Here is a 22865-nt window from a genome sequence, read left to right as displayed (position 1 = left end):
GCCCAGGGCTCCCCGATGGAGCCCTGGTGTCCCGCGATGTGGGGGATGGCGGTGGGAGGCTCCGGGGGACTTGGCGGACCCGGAGAGGAGAGGGGGGAAGCCCCGATCGGAGGACCGATCCTCCGAGGCTCCGGCGCGTGCACGGGACACCTCGGCGCGTGCACGGGACACCTCGGCGCGCGCCCGGTATCTGTCGCGGCCGAGACCAGGTAAATGTTAGAATAAACTTGGCCGCAACAGTACTTAGCATCTTAATTCCTATGGAAGCAGTAAGGTTCTTCACATATAGCTTCTCCATTTTGGCTTTATTTTTGTTAAATAAATCATGACACAGTGTAATGTGTGATGTGTTCTTGTTCATATGAGGTTGTATTTACCTAATTTTGAGACCTGCTAAGGAACAGATGATTGTTATTATGTAAACACACAGAAGTACGTCGCTGCACCAAACCAACAAACATAGAAGCACAAAAAAACAACCTGGTGCAAGGGGGGAAAAAAACCACAAGAAAACACACAAATAATCGAAAGATTATAGCAGCCCCCTTAATTGCACTCAAGGAAGGTGACACAATGAACGTGATGTCACTAGAAATGTAAGGCAATGAATAGCCAAATTCTAGGATAGGATACTCAAACAAAAGGGTCACACTACTATATAAAAAATAACAAAACTTTAATAATCTATATAATAAAAACCGACGAAACACTATAAAAATGCATGAGTGCATACATAAAATCCCCAAATGTGTTGGGTAACGGTACTAGATGAACAGTATGTGTTCCTAATAGCTATCAGGTAATAAACGCTATGTGTTAGGCTGCATACTAGATGCTACAGGTGAGCTCAAAGGAAATGGGTAATGTGGTGTAGAAATACACCTTATAGAGCCTCTATGGGTAACCACTGTATGTGATAATAAGCTAATTATTTAGGATCCTTAGACCAGCTCAATAAGGTCACAATAAATAGATGGTCCCATTAATTGGGTAACCCCTGTATGTAATAATAAGCTTATACATTTAGGATCATTAGACCAACTCAATAGGGTCACAGCAGACAGAGGATCTCAGCAAAGCCCACGGCTCAAGCCAAATAACCCCAGTTATATAAGTCCCTGCTGCAAGATTAAGCATTCAGGCAAACGGGAGCTGGAGAAGGAACCCGCGGTGTATGAGTGCACCCAGCAGTGACTGTGTCAGTAAACGCAGTATGTACTACAGCGTGTACTCAATGGGGATATGAGAACCGGATAAAGTAAGGTCAGAGTATGCAGCGGATCATAGAGATACCCGCATGAAGCTGATGTTAAACAGGTAAGGCACACTACCGGAGAAAAATGGCATATCCCTGAAAAATATTCATTCAGAGTGGGTCCCAATTGGGCGCAATACAACCTGATAGCGTTGAATCTCCTGCAGCCTGCAGCCTTAAAGCTCCGTATACCATTGGGAGCTGCCGTTACTCCAGAACACAGATCGCACATGTGTCAGCGTAAGGACGTCACGACGTTATTATGTCCTGATATGTAAAACCATAGAATTCAAAGAGGGTTCTTTCTTTTTCACACATCTGTATGTCCACTTTCAATCATGGAGCTTTCCAAAAGCTGGGGATACAAAGTTATTATGGAGAAAACACCTTTTAAAACATTATAATTTTTAAAGTGCATTAATCAGAGGTCTACATCTCATTTCAGGGTACTTAATATATGAAGAGCATGTATACAGTGGTGCATGAGATCAGTGAACCACTCCCTGGTCATGCAGGAATCATGCTGCTCACCTGACATTTGTGGTATAAAATGCTCAAAATAGATATATGAAGTTGCCCGCCACATTTAATTATATTGCAGGGGTAAGGATGTTCTTTCAAATCTAAGGCTGTCTCACATTTTATTCTGGTCTGTAACTGTTTCATACGCCCATAATATATATTTTCTTTAACTGTGCACACGTCTTGTATATAATGTACACCCTGTTCATTTATGTAACTGTATTTGTAACCATGTATTATTTGCCTTACTCTGTGCCCAGGACATACTTGAAAACGAGAGGTAACTCTCAATGTATTACTTCCTGATAAAATATTTTATAAATAAATAAATAAATAAAGGATGGGCACTGTAGTTAAGTGCTCTCCCACCCACCAATATATATTCTAATTGTAGTAAAGGGGAAGCACTCAGTAATGTAAATAACAGCTGCTCTAATTTGGAACATGCTTCGTTATTGAAAACATGGTTTGTTCATTAACTTCATTTACAGTATTTATTTCATATTATCACAGGAAGTAGTACCAGGGGAAATGTAATATATACAGTATTCACTTTTAAACTGCAGGAGGAATACTGTGATCTAAAGGCTGCAGGGAAGAGACAGATAGCCATGCTTAGGAAACTAACAATGATAATCATTTTTGTTTAGAGTGTTAGAAAATGTTACATTACATGCTTAACCAACAGAAGGGCCTGTAATACAGTACATTGTGAAGCAATGTGCTGCTTACACCTCCTGCAGCAAAAGGGTTTGAAACATGCCCAAAAAAGAAAACATATCTTTGAGCTGTGCACATAAATAGAGCGTATTCATCAGACTGTATGAAGAGAATGGAAAATACACACACACAGACACACAGACACACACACACGTTTACTGTTGGATGTTTGAGGACATTTTCCTACTGTAGTTGCACTCCAGTTGGCATAATTAAATATATAAATATATGAAACTGTGGGATTGGGTTTTGAGCTTGCTAACATCGTATATGTCTAATAATAAGATTAATAATTATATATTTTTGCAGTGGTTCAGTGACCAGTTACTGGATGGTTTGTTTTCCCTCAGAAAAATGTTTTTGAATTATACGTTAACCACTGTTCTGTACCAGATCCCTGGAAATAAATAAGGGGCAGAAGATTAGAAATGTAATTTGGTGTTATGTTCAAAGGAGTTCAGCGTTGTGGGAGTCACTGATAATATTATCTTAACATAGAACACAGTAAAGAAGTAATGAGGCAAAACAAAAAAAAAAATATTTCCAATCAAAATAAATCCATATGTGTAAATCTTATTGACACATTTCTTTTTATTTCACACAACAAAGCAAATAATAAATGTACTGCTTTAAAATGACTAAATGAAAACATTGCCAATTTTTTTTTGCAGCTTGAATAATACAAAATACCAATAGAAAAATAATCTACATGCAGAATTGCTGTGCAAAGGAGCAAGTTGTTATTGCACCAAATTGTTATCTTTACATACTGTACAAAAATGATAAAGCACAGTGTTTTTTGAAGGTAAAACCAAACCTCAAAGTGAACCTGACAAATCAACGTGCACACATAAATCCCAATTCTGTAATTTTATCCAGAGAGCTACAGTACAGCTACTTTTAATGGTGTACTATATTTCTTTAACTTCTGGTGATCAGTGTAGGACCCTACTAGAGAACACGAGCAATAGGGAAAGTGAAGACAAGTAGATTTTGGAGCTGGAACATTCAAGCCAAGCTAGAGGTTCAAGTTATCTTTTGTGTATTACGTGCATTTATGATCATACTGAAAATAATATTTAAGTAATAAGATAAAATAAATGTAGTGCTTCTGCTTATCAAAAATTTTATTTTACTATTACTTACACCAGAAAAGAAAAAATGCACAGATGCGCACCAGGGATATAATTAGTATTATTTATTATTAAAACATACACATAGACAGCTGAGAGGATCCAACCCCTCCTCAGCTCAATGGGTTAACTGCCCAGATACATACAGTAAACCATACATATGGTCTCTAAACATAGAATATCCTAAACAATAAAACACACACAACAAAAAACGATCAGTGTTAAAAATAAACAAAGAAAGTACCAACAGCCCAAGGGAATTTAAGTAAAAACCGCCATAGAGGGCTATAATACTGCTGACAGGGGGAAACGAACACTCACACTGGGGCAGAGGTGGAGGTCACGTATAGCGTCATCCGCGCGTATTTATAGAAGGCAGGGAATACGCGCGGATGACGCTGTACGTGACCTCCTGACGAAGCACGTGGTGCGAAACGCGTAGAGGTCACGACAGGTCATCCTGCGCGTGTTTGCTGAGAGGCTGAGACGGAGCCTGCCTGAGGCTCAGGTGGCGTTTTTTGATCTTCCGCGGTGCCGCGATCCGGATCCCGTGCGGTCATCCGTGGACCCCCACCTCTGCCCCAGTGTGAGTGTTCGTTTCCCCCTGTCAGCGGTATTATAGCCCTCTATGGCGGTTTTTACTTAAATTCCCTTGGGCTGTTGGTACTTTCTTTGTTTATTTTTAACACTGATCGTTTTTTGTTGTGTGTGTTTTATTGTTTAGGATATTCTATGTTTAGAGACCATATGTATGGTTTATGTATTAGGGCAGTTAACCCATTGAGCTGAGGAGGGGTTGGATCCTCTCAGCTGTCTATGTGTATGTTTTAATAATAAATAATACTAATTCTATCCCTGGTGCGCATCTGTGCATTTTTTCTTTTCTGTTTCTCAGGGTGTCCTCCCCCCTTTTTAGGGGGGATCACCTCTGAAGTGGGAGCTTCTGGGGAGACGCTCCATGCACGTGCAGCACAGAGATCTTTCCAACCACTACATCTGCAGCATGAGCGCTGAATATCCTTCTCTCTACTATTACTTACACCACTTTATATTAAATATGTTAGTGAACTTTAAGACATGTTTAGTAAATGGTGCTATTTCCATAACACATCATCTTACAGCCCCATTTAAGTGATTGGTCCATAAAGGGCCGTGTTTACTAAGCGGTGTACCTACATCAGACGCATTCCTTGCTGGATGACATTTTATAGCTATTGGTTTGAATAGGTAGTAAGGTGTATAAAAGAAAAGGTTAATAGAATGTCCTTCAAAGAGGGCATAATTGAATGGTTAGAGTCCCCCCCCCCTTATTTTCCCATATGTTTAAGGGTCATATTTTTTTACATATTTAAAAAAAAGTGTCATATGAAATACAACTGCTTAGTGGAAATGTCCCATTTTCTTTTGACATATTAGCTCTACCCAATAATACCACTGTTTTGTTTATTTTTCACGCTTTACTTTCCCTCCCACGCTTACATTATGTACCTTTGTGCACATTGCGAATCCACAAAAGTCTTTTCCACGAATGTTCTTATTTTCTCAACAGAGATTCAAAACAACGGGCTCATTTTAGTCCATGTTGATATACAGTATGACTATGCCTGCTATAAATTGAAGAGGAAAGTAAAAAACATCAAGGAAATTGGAACCATACCATGTAAAATTATTACAGCTGTTTCTATTTTTATTGGCTCCTTCTTTTGTGTACATTAGTCTAAAGAAAGCTGCTTTTAATAGAAACATGCATGCAGCATGACATTACTTTGTACAATGATGGAAGAGAGAAGTAGTGAGCTACCAAGCAAAGCACAGGGTTATTAATAGTGTGTAGTGACAGTAGTTGTACGAAGCAGCTGCCCTTAATGAAAATGCAATGCATTAAAACTGCAAACTTTCTGCACCTTCTCCAAATCCTGGACATTGAGAGTGGCGGATAAAATACTGTACTGTATTCTCATTTCTCATTACCTTTTTTCTTCTTTAAGGTGAAATAAAGGTTTGCGGTTTTCAAGATAAATGCTCTGATAGGGTTATTGACTTTAGTGGCAGTTAAGGCAGGATTGCAGTGCAATGTGTATCATAATTTAGTGACAAACCCCCAGCCCACCCCATTTGTGTATTAGTAAGCAAATGGATTAACACCTCTAACAGTTTCCCAACTACCATATTTCCATAATTGTTTCCCAACATAAAAAAAAGGTTCCTTAAATGTTGGCGTCTCTCCACTTGTCTTCAAGTCCCTCCCAAAATTTTCTTAACCTTTAAAAGAGGGATAAAGTGCCTCAGAATGTAATAGAACAACATGGCAGAATAGAACCAAAAGAAGCTTTAATCTCAATGATGTCATTTCTGTCCTCACTTGGGCGGATAATCAGTGGATTCTGGTAGAGAAAAGCAATAATAGGCCCAGATTAACTAAAGGTTGTTAAATTGACAATCCTTTTTGGTATTGGGAATACATATTACTGCAATTTCCTCCATTAACACTAAGGGGTCTATGCAGCAAGCAGCGAGAAAAAAACATGCGCCAGTTTTGGAACTAGCCATGTTTTTAGCGTGTTAAACTCGCTGTATGCTGTAAGGGCCGAATCCCTGGCGAATGAATGCGCCACCACCATTTGATAAAATGGCAAGTAACCTGTGGCGAGATGGCTGCCTGGCGAGAAGCTGCCGAGAAGCCGTCCCCTGCCAAGATATGTCTGCAGCAGAGAGAGATCCGCCGCTCTCTCAGCGCAAACATCGGCACATTAAAAATTATTTTAAAAACCATTTTTATACATAGTGTACATGTGCAGGGGGTCTCCGGAGCTGAACCGCATTGGTTTCAGGTCCAGGGACCCCCTGCTTCCTGACATACAGGCCCCTTTATGAGGTGCCGGTATCCCTCTGCATTTAAAAAGGTAACGATCACGTGACCGCGGAATGTAAACAAAGCAGAGGGAGACCGGCACCCCCTAAAGGGGCCTGTATCTCGGGAAGCAGGGGGTCCCCGGACCTAAAACCAAAGCGGTTCTGCTCCGGAGACCCTCTGCACATCTACACTATGAATAAAACACACATATCAATACACAATCATTCCTTAATGGATAATAGTGCAGTTGTCCATTTAAAATACATAAAGAACAATAAATACATTAAATACATATTGCACTCACACTTGTCCGGCTGCCACGATGAAGGCCATCCTCATTTTCATCTTGCTAATGCCCCATCCGCTTCTGCAAAACAGAAACAAGAATAAAAACATCCAATGTAATGTCCCCTAACCCCTTAATCACCATAGCGGTTATTAACCGCTACAGTCATTAAGGGGTTAACCCACCCTCACCCACCACTCGGGAGGCCTACATACCCTCCCACACTAGCCCCCAACCCCGTGAGGCCTAACCACCCTCACCCACTACCCACAAGGGAGGCCTACCCACATACCCTTGGTCTCAATACCCTCTCCCCCCAATGCCAGTACCCACAATAAAAACAATACATAGCCCCACATTAAACATCATTCTATTTATTAAATACATTACCCATCCCCTGTGCCCCCCCATAAATACATGATTTATCCTTTTACATACAGGGTTCCTTCCCCAGCCCAACGCGAGTCAAAATGATCAAAATTACATCCCTCAATGTTAAGGGCCTCAAGTCAGTTAGGAAACGGAAGCTAGCTCTGCAGGAATTTAAAAAAACCAAGAGCGACATTATCTGTATTCAAGAAACCCACTTTCACTCCAACGACCCTCCCAGTACGTTCAAACAGGCCTTCCCTCAGGCCTTCTTTGCCTCCTCCCCCATTAAAAAAAGGGGAGTTGCCAAATTGATAAAAAATAATGTCCCCTTTGCCCCAACTAACATAGTTAGAGACCCAGAGGGACGATACTTACTTTTGCAGGGGTCCCTATCTGGAAACCCCATCACCATCATCAATGTCTACGCCCCCAACGAAAATCAGGTACGCTTCATACAGGACCTTTTAGAATCCCTAGACCAATCAATACTCGCCTCACTACTTTTGCTTGGAGACTTTAATATGTTTCTGTCTCCAGACCAAGACAAGTCTAGCATGCCCTCCTCTACACACAACGCCCAGACCCAGCAAAGGGCGAAAAAGTTCAGAGAGATTTTACAGAACTTTTTCCTCACAGACATTTGGAGGGCGCAGCACGTAGGCCAGAGGGACTATACGTTCTGCTCGGCCCCACATCAGTCTTACTCGCGGATCGACTATTTGCTAGGAACCTCAAATGTTCTCCAGGCGGCCTCCCAGTCCAACATAGGCCCGATCAAATGGTCGGACCACGTCCCTGTCGAATTGACCCTCTCTCTGCCTTTTGTTAAGAACTCCTTGTATAAATGGAAACTTAATGATTCCCTACTTAATGACCCACAAGTTGTGGAAACGATCCAGCGAAAGTTAGCATCATTCTTTAAAATAAATAAGGGATCTGTCTCCGCTGCATCAATGTTGTGGGAAGCCCACAAGGCTACAATCAGAGGAGATCTAATCTCTCTAGCATCCCTCAAGAAAAAAAACAAACTAAAAATTCAGAAAGCATTAACTGACAAGAAACTAACCCTCGGACAACAACACAAAAAGACCCCCTCCAAGAATTTACTCAGAACTCTTGACAAAACAAGATCTGAGCTAAAACAATCCCAACTGGAAGAGGTAGAGAGAGCGCTCAAGTGAACCAACCAGAGGTTCTATGATAGGGGTAACAAGGCAGATAAACTGTTAGCAACAAAACTAAGAGGTCTTAAGGCAAAGGCCCAAATCACAAAGGTCCGCACTAAAGGAGGCCACACTACTTATGTGGAGAAAGAAATCGCCCAAGAATTTGCAAACTATTACACAGACCTCTATAATCTACACCCCCTAACCAAGACCCAAACGCAGTAGACACTGCCTCGCAATTTTTGGCGCAATGCAATCTCCCCTCCCTCACTGAAGAAGAGCTTACAGTTCTGAACCACAAAATCACTAAGGAGCAACTGACCCAAGCCATACACTCCCTCAAAATAGCTAAAACCCCAGGCCCCGATGGCTTTTCGAACGCCTATTATAAAAAAATTGCATCGTCCCTTTCCCCTTACCTACTTGAAATGTTTAACTCCTTCCTAGAAGGAGAACCGATCCCGGGCACAATTTCAGCTGCCAATTTAGCCATTATTCATAAGGAAGGAAGGGACCCGCTTCATTGCGGTAACTACAGACCGATCTCCCTGCTTAACACAGACCTGAAACTCTTCAGCAAGATCCTCGCAAACAGGCTAAACCCTATTCTCCCCAGGCTAATTCATATAGACCAAGTGGGTTTTGTGTCAGGAAGACAGGCCTCTGACAACACCCGCAAAATCATTGATATAATTGACCACGTGCATCTCAATAATCTCCAGGCCATGATTCTTAGCCTAGACGCCGAAAAGGCCTTTGATCGGATCAAATGGACCTTCCTCGATCAAACCATGATTAAATTTGGTTTCTCAGGCCCCTTTCTCGAGGGGGTCAGAGCCCTATATCAGAACCCCACCGCATACTTAAAATTACCGGGAGGACAATCCAACCCAATCCATATAAGAAACGGAACCAGACAGGGCTGCCCCCTCTCCCTTCTGCTTTTCGCGATCTCTATTGAACCACTAGCATCCCACATCAGAGCCGACCCAAACATCAAAGGCATATCTATCGCTGATAACAACTATAAAATACCCCTTTTCGCGGATGATGTTATTCATGCCCTAGCTGCCCCACACATCTCCCTACCTAACCTACAGAAATTACTAGATCAATTCAGCCTGGTCTCAGACTATAAAATAAACATGGATAAATCCGAGGCGCTGAACATATCTCTCCCCGATCCCATCTGGAAGCTTCTGCAATTAAATTACAAGTATAAGTGGAACTCCTCCTACATAAAATATTTGGGAATAAATATCACTAGCTCATACAACATGTTGTACAAAGCAAACTACCCTCCCCCCTATTTGACCAAATCAAGAGAGACATAGACGTTTGGAACACATACCAGATCTCCTGGTTTGGCAGAATCATCTCCGCTAAAATGAATATCCTCCCCGCCTACTGTATTATTTTCAGACACTCCCAATCCCAGTCCCCCTAGCCGAATTAAGAAATATACAATCACAGATCCTACGTTTTATATGGAAACAACGTAAACCTAGAGTCCCGAGATCGGTACTCTTGTCCGCAAAGACAAGAGGCGGACTAGGGGTCCCAGACATGGTTAGATACTACCACGCAGCCCAGCTTAGGCAAGCAGTGGTTTGGAACAACCCACCAAACTCTGCTTGCTGGCTAGAAATAGAAACCTACCACGCAGCCCCCATCCCCCTCCCAGTCCTATTATGGTCCCAAGAATACAAAGAAAAAGGACCCCAGAGGTTAGAGCTAGGAGCAATGAAATGCACGTGGTCCACATGGTTTAAGAACAGAGGGAAATTTGGCCTAACTTCATCCCCCTCCCAACTCACCCCCATACTTGGGAACCCAGAATTCCCTCCTGGGTGCCCCCGAGCCCAGTTTGGTCAATTTCAGGATCTAGACATTAGCATGGTTGCGGATCTGCTGGAGAATAATGAAGCTCTGTCCTTCCAGGAGCTCAAAACTAAATTCACAGCCCCCAATCTCCCCATTTTCAAATTCCTACAGATAAGGCATTTCCTTGGAGCTCTATCCCCGACCTTGAAATTTCCCCCGCTGACCAGATTTGAATCTATCTGTCGAATAAGAGAGTACCAAAAAGGACTAATTTCAGGAATCTACATAATAATCGAGAACTCCCTCCCGCTACCACACATACCTACATGCAAAAATGGAGCGCAGACCTTAATACACCAATGGATCAGGAGGACTGGGAGGACGTCTGGGAAGCAGCTTCCAAAACCTCAAAATGCACTGTCACGAAAGAAAATATTTATAAAATACTATTTCAGTGGAACCTGACCCCGAGTAGACTGAGCCAAATCTTCCCCGGCACGGATGACCTGTGCTGGAAGGGATGTGGACAAAAGGGGGACATGGCCCACATTTGGTGGTCATGTCCAGAGATCCAGAGGTTATGGGCTTCAATCCAGAGACTCCTGGATGATACCTTGGGTCTAGAGGTCCCCTTGGACCCCCTGACATACGTGCTGGGTAAACCAATAGAGGACCTCCTGCCCCCTACGGCCAGACTGACCTCAGCCATACTCATGGCGGCGAGATGCTCAGTTGCGGCGGCCTGGAAGCAAGTTAAGGCACCCTCGAGAAGGACAGTAGTGAACAGGATACACATAGTTAGGGACATGGAAAAACTCACGGCCATGCTGATACAAAGAATGCCCCAATTCTATAACACATGGGAAACCTGGCCCAACCCAGACAACCTGCCTCTGCCACAGATTCCAACTATTAATTAAGCACCAAAGGATAGGAATGGACCGGAGAGGTACCCTACCCCCCTTCCCCCCCTTCCACCCCCCTCCTCCCCCTCCTCCCCCTCCTTCCCCCCCTTCCACCCCCCTCCTCCCCCTCCTCCCCCTCCTTCCCCCCCCTTTTGTCGTTCCCATCTATCGTCCCACCCTGCGTCTCCCCCTCTTTATGTACCGAAAAACCAGGAAAAGGATTATTGGGACATTTGATATATTCTGAGGTCATGTGCCTATGACACCACTGTACTATGTATTGAAGTAATGTACCCACTGTTTGTAACCTTTACACATGTCTCCAATAAAGGATAAAAGTTTTGAAAAAAAAAAAGCCCCCGTCGCCAGCAACATCCTTTTCTTTCGTTGCCCACAAAATACATAGCCAATACATAGCCAATACATTGCAATTACATTCAGATATCAATTAACCCCTTAAACACCTTATCGGATAATAACCGCAAAGGTAACTAAGGGTTTTCGTAATGCTACCCCAAACGGTATAGCTTCCACCACCTGTATTTGCCAGCAAGGGTACCTGCACTGTTCAAACCTCTTCTGACTGAAGTAGTGCCTACTCAATCCACTAGTGATCTCACCTGTCTCAAAGAACATACAGACTCTCTGGTGAGCTGTGACAAGCAAACAGAAAGTGATTTCAGTGGGCACTACTATTAAACAATCCAAAAGTCCCAGGGTCCCTGGAAAATACAGAGAAAAAAATATAGACATATGAGCTTTAAGGAGCATGTGAATTATTAATCAATGCAGTCAAGAGAGCTACTTTATTAAACTAAAGAGTTTAATGTAGAAGTACATTCCCCCTTTTTTTTTTTTCTTATACTGTATGTAAAGCATGACATGACATTGTATAATTCTACCTAAACTGGCAATCGTTTGGTGTTCTTGTTATAAATCTGTAAAAATCCTATTGTGTGCCTAACAATGGCTGCTTCAGTCAGTGTACATGTAAATCAGAAGCTACACTGTATCTTTATATTACTAACGGAATATTATCTATTGTTACAGTTTATAGCTCAAACTGTTGGGACTATTGGCAATAAATTATCATAAACACGAAAGTGTTGCAAAGATCTTGCACTGCTTGGGAGGTGTCTTAAAACTAGAGATGTTCAAATTGTTTGGGTGGATTTGGATCCACAGCAGATCGCCCGGTTCTTTTGGTCTGTGGATTTTCACGGATCAGTCTCAAAATGGATGATTCGTATTTTGCGGATTTTTTTCTTATTATTGCCAATACAATCTGCAGATTCCACAATTTGTTGTTCAGCAATTTGTTGGCCGATTTTTAGGAATCCGCCAATGGATTGCTGGATACGTGACTGGATTCTACAAATCCATCAACAGATTGTATCCAATGGCATTTTTTAATAAATCCACACAGTTTAAAACCTACCAAATCTGTTTGCAGATTTTACATAGTGAAACGGATACTCGGCGGAAAATCTGCAAAATTCCAGGGAAACGGATATGGGCGGAATCGCTCCCTTCTGTAGTTAAAACCTGCCATAGAAATTAAAGGATGCTTTCAAACTCGGTAAAATCTCATTAAGAGTTGAATTTAAAAAACGCAGTAAATATTATAAAATACTACAGAACGGAATCCCTTAGAAAAAATCCCTCATATTATTTCACATGTTTTGCTGCTTTAATATAAAGAAGTACTGTATCGTACAGAAAAAGGGTATGCAAATACAAATATGCAATAATAAATCTTAGGGGAATGTACTGAAAAACCCTACCACCTACAAGAGAGGTCTAGATGGGGAAAAGCTGCCAAAGTATAGAGGTATGTAAGTCAGTGGAGTTTTCTTCTTGGAATAAGAATTTGGAGTGAATTTGAGGGAACGGATGTCTAATTAGCAGGATCAGGATCCAGGAGCATAATTCAAGCATGCAGGCTTGAGATCTATACAAGTAATCTTTTCTTGTGTACTTAGATGAAGAGGTTTGATGAAACAACAAATCAAGTTGGAATGTTAAAAAAGGTTTGTAAACCAGCGAATCAGTGTTCATAACGTGTAAACAGGCCTCTAGACCAGTTGTTTCAACCATTTCTTTGGTTAAGGAAATCTATGTGAAATTCTAGAGAACCCCAGCCCTCTCTAATAGCACGTCTGAAATCAGATGCATTGTAACCTGGATTGAAAACTGATTGAAGGATAGACAACAGAGAGTTGTACTAAATGGAACTTTTTTAGGTTGGGCTAAAGTTGTGAGTTGAGTACCTCAAGGATTGGTACTGGGATTCCTGCGTTTTAACTTGTTTATAATACCCTTGAGGTTGGTATAGAGAGCAAAGTCTCCATCTTTGCTGATGACACGAAATTGTGTAAGGTCATTAAATCAGAGCAGGATGTAATTTTTCTCCAGAAGGACTTGGATAGATTTGAAACTTAGGCAGGTAAATGGCAAAATTCTGCAGGTCAGCCTATGCTCATGCTTGGAGAGTTGGTGATGTCACCGCTCTCAAGCATGAGCGTGCTTAGCGGCAGCATGGCCGCAGCCTAAGAGGGGATGTGCTAAGTATATACAAATATATTGGTGGGCAATACATGATATTCAAAAGAACTATTCATCCCAAGGGCAGTACAAACAACACAGAGTCATCCTTTAAGGTTGAGGAGAGGAGATTTCACCAGTAACAAACAAAAGGGTTATTTACAGTAAGGGCAGTTAAAATGTGGAATTCATTACCCATGGAAATTGTGATCCCAGATACAATAGATATATTAAAAAAAGGTTGACATCTTTATAGAAAGGAAAGATATTCAGGGATATAACAAATAAGTAAACATTGGAAGGATATTTATCCAGGGAGTAATCTGATTACAAATATTTGGAAGGAATTTATTTCCCCTTTATGAGATCATTAGATGATGTTTCACTGGGATTTTTTGTTTGTATTAATCTGGTTCAATATACTGTAAGTACAAATAAATATAAATAAATACAGATAAAGTATCTGGCATAAAAATTTAGCATACAGTGGTTGAACTTGATGGATGGATGTCTTTTTTCAACCTCATCTACTATGTAACTACTGTATGTAACCCGCTCTAATAGCGCGTCTGTGATCAGATGCATTGTAAATTATTTTGTATTTGGTACAATTTTCAAATGCCCCGAAAATGGCAGGGAACCCTTTAGGGATGCCGGTTGAACCCAAGGGGTCCTTGTAACTCTGATTGAAAAACATTTCTCTAAACCAGGTGTGCGCAAAGTTTCTTACATGCCAAATAATTTAACAGCGTAATTTAACGCAGGTTGCCATTGAGATGCGTCGTTGGAAGGCCAGGTAAGTACAGTTATAGAGGCCTCATGCAATCCCTGACATTTATTTTAAATGACTTCGGGATGCGCGCCCCCCCCCCCCCCCAGAAAATCTCACGCCCCCTCGGGGAGCGTGCCCCACACTTTGCGCACCTCTAGAAAGACTGGAATTATGAAACAGCTGGTAAATCAACTACAGAGACAGTGGTGATATCAGAGGGGTTGGGAGTGGGAATTTTTTTTTACTGTACAGGTAACTAGGTGACAGGGATTGACTGTCAAAAGTGACAATGGTAACCTGTTAAAATCCCCTCTAGTTTTACAAATTTATACTACAATGCAATTATGACATTGGAATATGTCAAAGCGATGAGACTTTCAGTGGGTGGAGCACCAGTTTGGTCTGAAACCTTTAGCGCATTTGTTTCCCACCCTCACAAGTACCCTTTGACAGCAAAGTGAACTAATCCCGTTGGCACCAAGGGCATCAGTCATTGTTTCACATAAAACAAAACTTCCTAGCAATGAACATAACTAAACATAATTTTTTTTAATTACAATATTAACCCTTCAGTAGCAGGAGTAGCCTGCTTTGCATGGCGAATCCATGGCTAGCTAGCACATAAGAACCACTCATGGGTCACCATTATATATTTAAGTTGTGTGGCACTTCATTGTAGTTATACAATTAATAATGCATATTTTTAATGTTCATTTTTGCACTATTTAAAGTGTTACCAAGACATTTTAATATTGTGTGCCATTCATCAGTAAAACAGGCTAGTCTTGGCAATTGTCTTACCACCAAACATTCATTTTGTTCATTTCTTTTGGTATATAATTGACAATTTTTCTACAATACCATTGACAACCCATTTCAATTTTCATGGCATAAATTATAAACAGCTTAATAAGGCTCTGATAAGTGGTTAATGGATAAATAAGGCACTCTCTATATCTAAAATTAAAATAAAGTCAATTTTATTCTGCTTACTACTCCTCCCTAATTTACAACGAAGCAAACAATATGTTTCTACAACATAACCTGTAAGAAGGATATCTGACAACATTAATATTTGTGTGACCCTGTTCATACAGTACCAAATCTGAAAGATCACTGAAAACATATGTTGCGGGGTCCGCCTTATCTGCTCACAGGAGGGGGAGTTGCCTTGCATCGGCCCGCTGGTGCCCCGGGTGGTACGTTGCCTCTAGTGGCTATTTTGGAAATCAGGAACTACAATTCCCAGAAGTTTTGGGAGAAAGTTGTGGTGGCCATCTTAGAATGGTTCTGCATGTAATGTAGTAGGACTGCGAGTCCCAGAATCCATGAGGGAGGATAAAGCACATGGTTTGTCCCAGCCAATGGGATGATGCAGCCTTTTGGAACAGGATATCCTCCGCGGACGGAGAGACCACGAAGGAGACATCACAGATCCTCTGAAGGGAGAGGTACTATACTGTCTCAGGAGCAAGTACACTCCTGGACTAGGCCAGTACATTCTCCCTATGCCCCAGATAGGCCCCGATTCTTCACCATGAGTGGAGTATTGTAGGGAAGACCCCAGATAGGGACTCTCCCATTAGATCTACAGCAGCCCTACAGTACATGGCAGTATAGGTGGAACACTCCGGCTGAAATTGCATCGCGAACCATGCCCAGGATGAGGTGTGAGGGGAGTTGTGTTGGAGGCCCCGCTGCATGCATAATTCTTTCCTTATTCCCTGGTCTGGCCTGTGACCAGGAAGGTACCAACATGCACCTACACATCACAGGAGATTAGCGTTACTGTACCTCACACTTGGGTGGGATTGCTTGTGCGGATACTGGAATTATAGGTGCCCCTGACACCCTCAGTATTTTGGGGGAACCACTCAGGGTTTTATATTATTTTATATTTTTGTGTTGGTGTATTATACTGTGTGATTTATGGTTATACAGTATTGTGTACTGTAAAGACAATATTGTTTTTTTTAAAATATATGTATATATATATATATATATATATATAATATAATACGTGAAAGGTAAAGAGACAAAAGCACTCAGCAGTTAAGTAATGAAAAAATGAATTAAAGTACACAAATACTTGCGCAAAAAGTCCAACGTTTCGATCCCGGAGAGAGATCTTTATCAAGGGGAGTACATTTTTCATTACTGAACTGCTGAGTGCTTTTGTCTCTTTACCTTTCAGGTATTATATACGGTGTATTTTTATGACTATATATATATATATATATATATATGTAAGGATGTGTATACATATATATGAGGGTTCCGCGCTGTCACTAATAAAGGAAGCGCCATACTGTTCTTTTGCCAGTAAGGTCACTGTGTGAATAGTCAGGCTGCGCATGCGCGAGGGAAGCGCGCGAAAGGCAACCAATCTGGAGGGACTTTGGGGGTTGCACTCTGAACTCTGAACTGTGGGAGAGTCAGCTGAGGCTGAGGACCAATAGGGTGCGAGACTCTGGATAGAGAGACAGGATGCGTGTGGGCGGTGGGAGACACGAGTGAGAGGTGAAGGAGGAAGGTGGCGGAACCTCGTGTGCGTGAGCGGAGGGTCAGTGACCCTTCCGCTTAGGTGAGAGACATTCCCCAGCCCCGAGGAGCATTACCCCTGTCATCGTACGGTGCCGCTTTTGTAGGGACGGCCGTAGCAGTTAGGGACGTATCCCTTTAGTGCGGGTTCAGCTGCGGAGTTGCGGACGCCATCTTGGTCTGGAGAACAGACCGCACAGCATAGCGGAGTGTCGGCGCAAGGCTGGAGCAACACTAGGGACCCTGTGTGAAGTGGTGTGGTCACCGTAGTGACCGGAAGGTATCGTTAGTCAACAAGTGCACCTACACCGGTCATCAGGCGCTGATCCCGCCTCCCACTAACTAATTGGGGGCATAAGTGTGCCATCATACTATTCTATACCGATACTAGTTACAGGACCTACTCCTTGGGAGAGTGGCAGAGCCACCTGTGTACAGAACATTATTCCTAGCAAGGTGTGGCCGAGCCACTGTGTGTTACGTTATGTTTTGTAGAGTATAAGGGTCTTATACATGTCATGTATACTCTGCAAGATTCCGTTAGTAAATCTCAATAGTAAAAGGTTGCCTGTTGCACAATACCGTTGTTATGTTTCTTGCTCAGGGTAGATTCTCTAATATGGGGATCCTGGGTAAGTGGAGGCGCTGCACCATGATAAGTAAGGGCTCCCCAACAGCGGAGGCTCAGAGCTCCTGAAGCCACAGGTATACACAACACCAGTAGTTCCTTTAAAGCAGGGATTCACAAAAAGGGCTAAATTTGGAGGCGCTGCTGAGACACTTAGACCTGGGGTGCCCCCACATTTTTTTTCTCTATTGTGCAACCAACCCACATCATGTCGGTGCCCTCGGCGCCCGAGGTGCGCAAGTGGGCCCAGCGGCGCGGGGTTCCCTTGAATCGTGCTTTCGCGCTGGGCCATGTCCCCGCCACGATCTCTCTAGGTACAGTGACCGAGCAGGTCCGCAAGCTTCCGCTCCTGGACAATGCCCAAGTACAAGACCACTTCTATGACCGCGACCAGGCCTGGCGTCGGGTCTTGTATGCCACTGAACACGATATATGCCCCGAGGCCTTGCCCCGTATACTACTGCTGCCCGAGGCCCCGGGGGTGCGCTGCCCCATAGTCCAGGTGGACACCTCTGCGCCCCTGGCCACTTCCACCCCACAAAGAAAGTACACAACCGCAGTAGGTGCCGCGACTGGGGGCCCTGACCACTCCCCTGACCGTGGTCTGCAACCTCGCTGGCCGGCAGCCCTGAACCTAGGCTCCTCGTCCACCCCGCCCGGCCTGCGGTCTGGCCTCAACCGACTTAGCCTATCAAGACTGGACACTTACCCCGCAGTCGGGGATAGCTTACCGGGAGACACCTCTATTCCCGCGATAGCAGCCGCTCTCCACAACACAACCCAGTCTCTTCAGTATAGGAAGTTAAAGGCCTTCTCCGGTGAGAAACCCACGCCCCAAGGGGAAGTAGGGATAGAGGACTGGTTGGACCATACAGAACAGGTGCTGCCTGAATGGACCTGCACGGACGCGGTCCGAAGACAACGCATCGTTGAGTGCTTACGGCCCCCCGCGTCCCACATGGTGCACTACTACCGAGATGACAACCCGGAGGCTGATGCAGCAGATCTCATCTACTGCCTGACAAAGGCGTATGGGGCTCCGGTGGACACTTATGCGTTGATGGCCAAATTCCACGCGTTAGCCCAGAAGGAAGGGGAAATGGTATCCGATTTCCTCAGGCGACTACACCTGGACTTATGGAATCTGGTGAGGAAGGGCGTGTTGCCAAGGATAGAAGCCAATGGACTGCGCACCACTCAGCTGTTGAGGGGGCTCCTACCCCTACACCCCGTGTCGGTGCGGGTCACTAGCTGCCTAACGCCCGGGCAAGCCTTATCGTTTCACGACCTAATGGATCGGGTCCAAGCGCACGAGACGGTGTTGTTAGGACGTGACCTGGCCCCTGGGAAAAAGCCCCCGCCCGGGGGTAAGGAAGTCAAGAAAGTGGAACCCAAGGCCGACGTGCCCGAGCCTGGGGACCCCGACCCCGAGGATGCCAGCGCACCAGTGACGCCCCGGCCTCGTCTCCCGACCGGGCGAAGTTCACCAACCGGGAGAAGCGAGAGTTACCTCAGCCAAATTCAGTGCTACGCATGTGGAAAGATGGGACATCTGCGTGCCCGTTGCCCCACCTAACGGAAAACGGCGTCCCGGCCCACGCAGTCGATGCCGTGCAAGACCCTGGAGGATGGAGAGGCGTCGCCGCCATCCCCAAGCAGCCGAATCGGCCCCGCCGCCATTATTCGGGTAGTTATCGAAGGCATCTACGCCGCCGCATTGCTGGACACGGGATCTCAGGTGACCATCGTATACCGGCCCTTCTACGATCAACACCTACATCAATTACCGTTACTCTCTGCGGATGCCTTGCGACTGAGGGGATTGAGTCATGAGGATTACCCCATAGATGGCGTAGTAAAGGTGCAGTTAGACAATCCCCAACTGAACACTGGTAAACATCATCCCATGGAAGTGGAGGCCTTAGTGTGCCCTGAACCTCAGGATCACCCCAGCGCTCCGATCATCTTGGGTACTAACGCTGACATTGTACGCGCGGTGTTCCGCATGTATTTGCAAGAGGCGGGAGAAGCCCCGCTGCTGGCCCTAGCCGCCTGCCCCGCCCTCCAAGAGGTCTGCGGCAAAATCGCGACTGAAGAAGAGCATGGAATGCTCTATAGTCAAGAGTGGGGACTGACTCAAATTCCCCCGGGGGAAGGAAGAATGATGGTCGCCGCATGTCACTACCCGGGCCGACGCCCGGAGGATCAGCTCTTCTCCCTAGAAAGTGTGGCCCAGGATGAGCAACGGCTGGGCTACGAGGTGTTGGCCTCCATCAAGAAGTGGCCTGGAAAAATCCCTGAGCGCACCTGGGTATACGTGCAGAATATCTCCCCATATCCCATGAGCATTGATCGGCACCAGCCGCTGGGCAGAATATACACCGTGACCCCCGAAGAGAAGGGCGTAACGGGGCGTCCCCGTAACTATGGTCATACCTCCGGATCCCAGCTAAAATTCGACTTTGGGGATTCTCCGCTCCCCGAGGAATAGAGGGAAAGGCTGCGGATCGAGTTACAAAAGCGCCAACATGTGTTCTCCACCAGTGACATGGATGTGGGGTGCAGCCGCAGTGCCCGCCACACCATCCGAATGAGTGATGCTACTCCCTTCCGGGAACGTTCTCGACGGCTCGCACCATGGGACGTAGACGAAGTGAGAAGGTTACTCGCCGAAATGGAGAGGGCTGGGATCGTGCAAGGATCCCGAAGTCCTTACGCATCGCCCATCGTGGTAGTCCACAAAAAGAACGGGACCGTACGCCTATGCGTGGACTACAGAACCCTAAATACCCGCACCATTCCCGATCAATACACGCTGCCCCGAATCGAAGATCTACTGAACGCTCTGACGGGAAGTACATGGTTCAGCGTACTCGATCTCAGGTCAGGGTATTACCAGGTACCCATGGGCCAGGAGGACCAAGAAAAGACGGCCTTCATCTGCCCATTAGGGTTTTATCAGTTCACCCGCATGCCGCAAGGGATCTGTGGGGCACCCGCCACGTTCCAGCGATTAATCGAAAAGACTCTCGGAGACCTGAACCCGCAAGAATGCTTAGTGTACCTGGATGACATTATAGTGTTCGGGCGAACTCTAGAAGAACACTCCGAGAGACTAATGAAGGTACTGGATAGACTTCAGGAGGAGGGCCTCAAACTGTCTCTGGACAAATGTAAATTCTGTCGGTCCTCCGTGACGTATGTGGGCCACATCTTATCGGCCGAAGGGGTGTCCACCGATCCCGGGAAGATAGAAGCGGTAGTGAACTGGCCTAGGCCTCAGAATATTCAGGAGTTGCGGTCGTTCTTGGGATTTTGTGGCTATTACCGGCGGTTCGTGGAAGGCTACTCCAGCAAAGCCAAGCTGTTGAACGATCTTCTAAAGGTATATCCAGGAGAAACCGAGAGAAAGGGAGTCACGGCGCAGACGCCCTTTGGGGAGAAATGGACCCCAGAATGTGAACAGGCATTCCTGAACTTAAAGACTAGCCTCACTCAGGCCCCGGTCTTGGCCTATGCGGATCCAGAACGGGAATATGTCCTACATGTCGATGCTAGCCTTAGCGGGCTGGGAGCGGTATTGCATCAGAAGTATGAGACAGGGCTACGTCCGGTGGCCTTTGCGAGCCGAAGCTTGACACTTAGTGAGCAGAACTATCCGGTCCATAAACTGGAATTCTTGGCCCTAAAATGGGCCGTGGTGGACAAGCTGCACGACTACCTGTATGGGGTACAGTTCGAAGTACGCACGGACAACAACCCCATGACATATATAAATACATCTGCCAAATTGGACGCCACGGGACACCGTTGGTTAGCTGCCCTGGCCAACTACAGGTTCAACCTTAAATACAAACCCGGACCCACCAACATAGGTGCCGACGCCCTGTCTCGTCGACCTGGCCTTCAATCTACCCCTGATGAGGAAGTATGGGAAGAAATACCGGGTCCCGGGATTCGTGCTCTCTGCTCCGTGGCTGCGGTAGTCGACAACCAGGTAGCATTCTCGGAATTACGGGTTGCTGACACTTTGGGATGCCACTCGCGAGCCATCCCTCGGGCCTATCAAGGTCGAGAAGGGATGAATATCACGGAAGATAATATCATCTCGTGGAGGGATCTAGTGCATTACCAAACTCAAGACCCCATAATGGAGCTGGCCCGTCAAGCGGTACAACAAGATAACCCTTCTATACTGAAGCAAGCCCCCAAAAACTTGGTGAAACTCCTGTTGAATGAGTTTGGGAAGTTCGAAATGGACAATTGTTTGTTATATCGGGTGATACCATATCATAACCATCCCGATCGGCGTCAGCTGTTTCTACCGGAACGCTTGAGGACCCTAGTCCTTCGGGCCCTTCACGATGACCATGGCCACCTGGGCATTGATAAGACATTTGGGCTACTACAGGATAGGTTCTACTGGCCAAGAATGAGGGAGTCTGTGGAGCAGCATTGTCGAAGGTGTAATCGCTGCTTACAAAGGAAGACACTGCCCACCAGGGCGGCCCCCATGGCACACTTGAAAAGTTCGGGCCCCATGGATCTGGTGTCTATGGACTTTCTCTGTATCGAGCCCGACAGTCGGGGCGTTAGTAATGTTCTCGTGATCACTGACCACTACACCAGGTACGCCCAAGCGTTCCCTACGAAAGATCAGAAGGCCGTAACGGTGGCCCGAGTCCTGTGGGAGAAGTATTTCATTCATTATGGATTACCAAATCGTCTTCACTCTGATCAGGGCAGGGACTTTGAGAGTACACTGATAAAGGAATTGCTCACACTACTGAACATTGCCAAGTCACGTACTACCCCGTACCACCCCGAAGGGGATGCTTTGCCCGAACGGTTCAATCGCACCTTGTTAGATATGTTAGGAACTCTGACAAGCCCACAAAAGACGGAGTGGAGTAAGCACGTCGAGGCGTTGGTACATGCGTATAATTGTACCCGGCATGAGTCCACCGGGTACACCCCGTACTTTTTGATGTTCGGAAGAGAAGCCCGGTTACCGGTGGATGTGCGACTGCGGATATCTACTGATGGGGTATCCAACAGAACGCATTTTCGATATGTACAGCGTCTAAGGGACAGTTTGCAGCAGGCTTATAAATTGGCTGAGCGAACGGCAGCACAATTGAATGCGGGAAATAAAAGACGCTACGATCACAAAGTACGTCACAAGGAGATTCACCCCGGGGACGCGGTCTTCTTACGCAACTTAGGTGTTCCTGGGAAACATAAATTGGCGGACCGGTGGCGGGAAGGTGTGTACGAGGTGGAGTCACAGATGCCTGGCCTTCCTGTGTATCGGATCAAGGACTCCGAAGGCCGCATAAAAGT

General features: G+C 45.2%; 1 protein-coding gene across 1 annotated transcript in view; it reads right to left on the bottom strand.

The window, feature by feature from the left end:
• LOC142488164 (uncharacterized) overlaps positions 1–22865 on the bottom strand; it is a 46551-nt gene that overhangs the window by 9166 nt on the left and 14520 nt on the right. The window contains exon 2 of the mRNA XM_075588539.1: positions 11658–11759. Within this exon, the coding sequence (XP_075444654.1) occupies positions 11658–11759 (102 nt within the window). The remainder of the gene's footprint in view (positions 1–11657; positions 11760–22865) is intronic.

Source organism: Ascaphus truei, chromosome 2 (assembly GCF_040206685.1).
Source record: "Ascaphus truei isolate aAscTru1 chromosome 2, aAscTru1.hap1, whole genome shotgun sequence".
Taxonomy (NCBI): Eukaryota; Metazoa; Chordata; class Amphibia; order Anura; family Ascaphidae; genus Ascaphus; species Ascaphus truei.
The sequence above is the reverse complement of the archived record's forward strand: the minus strand, read 5'-3'. Positions and strand labels throughout refer to the sequence as shown.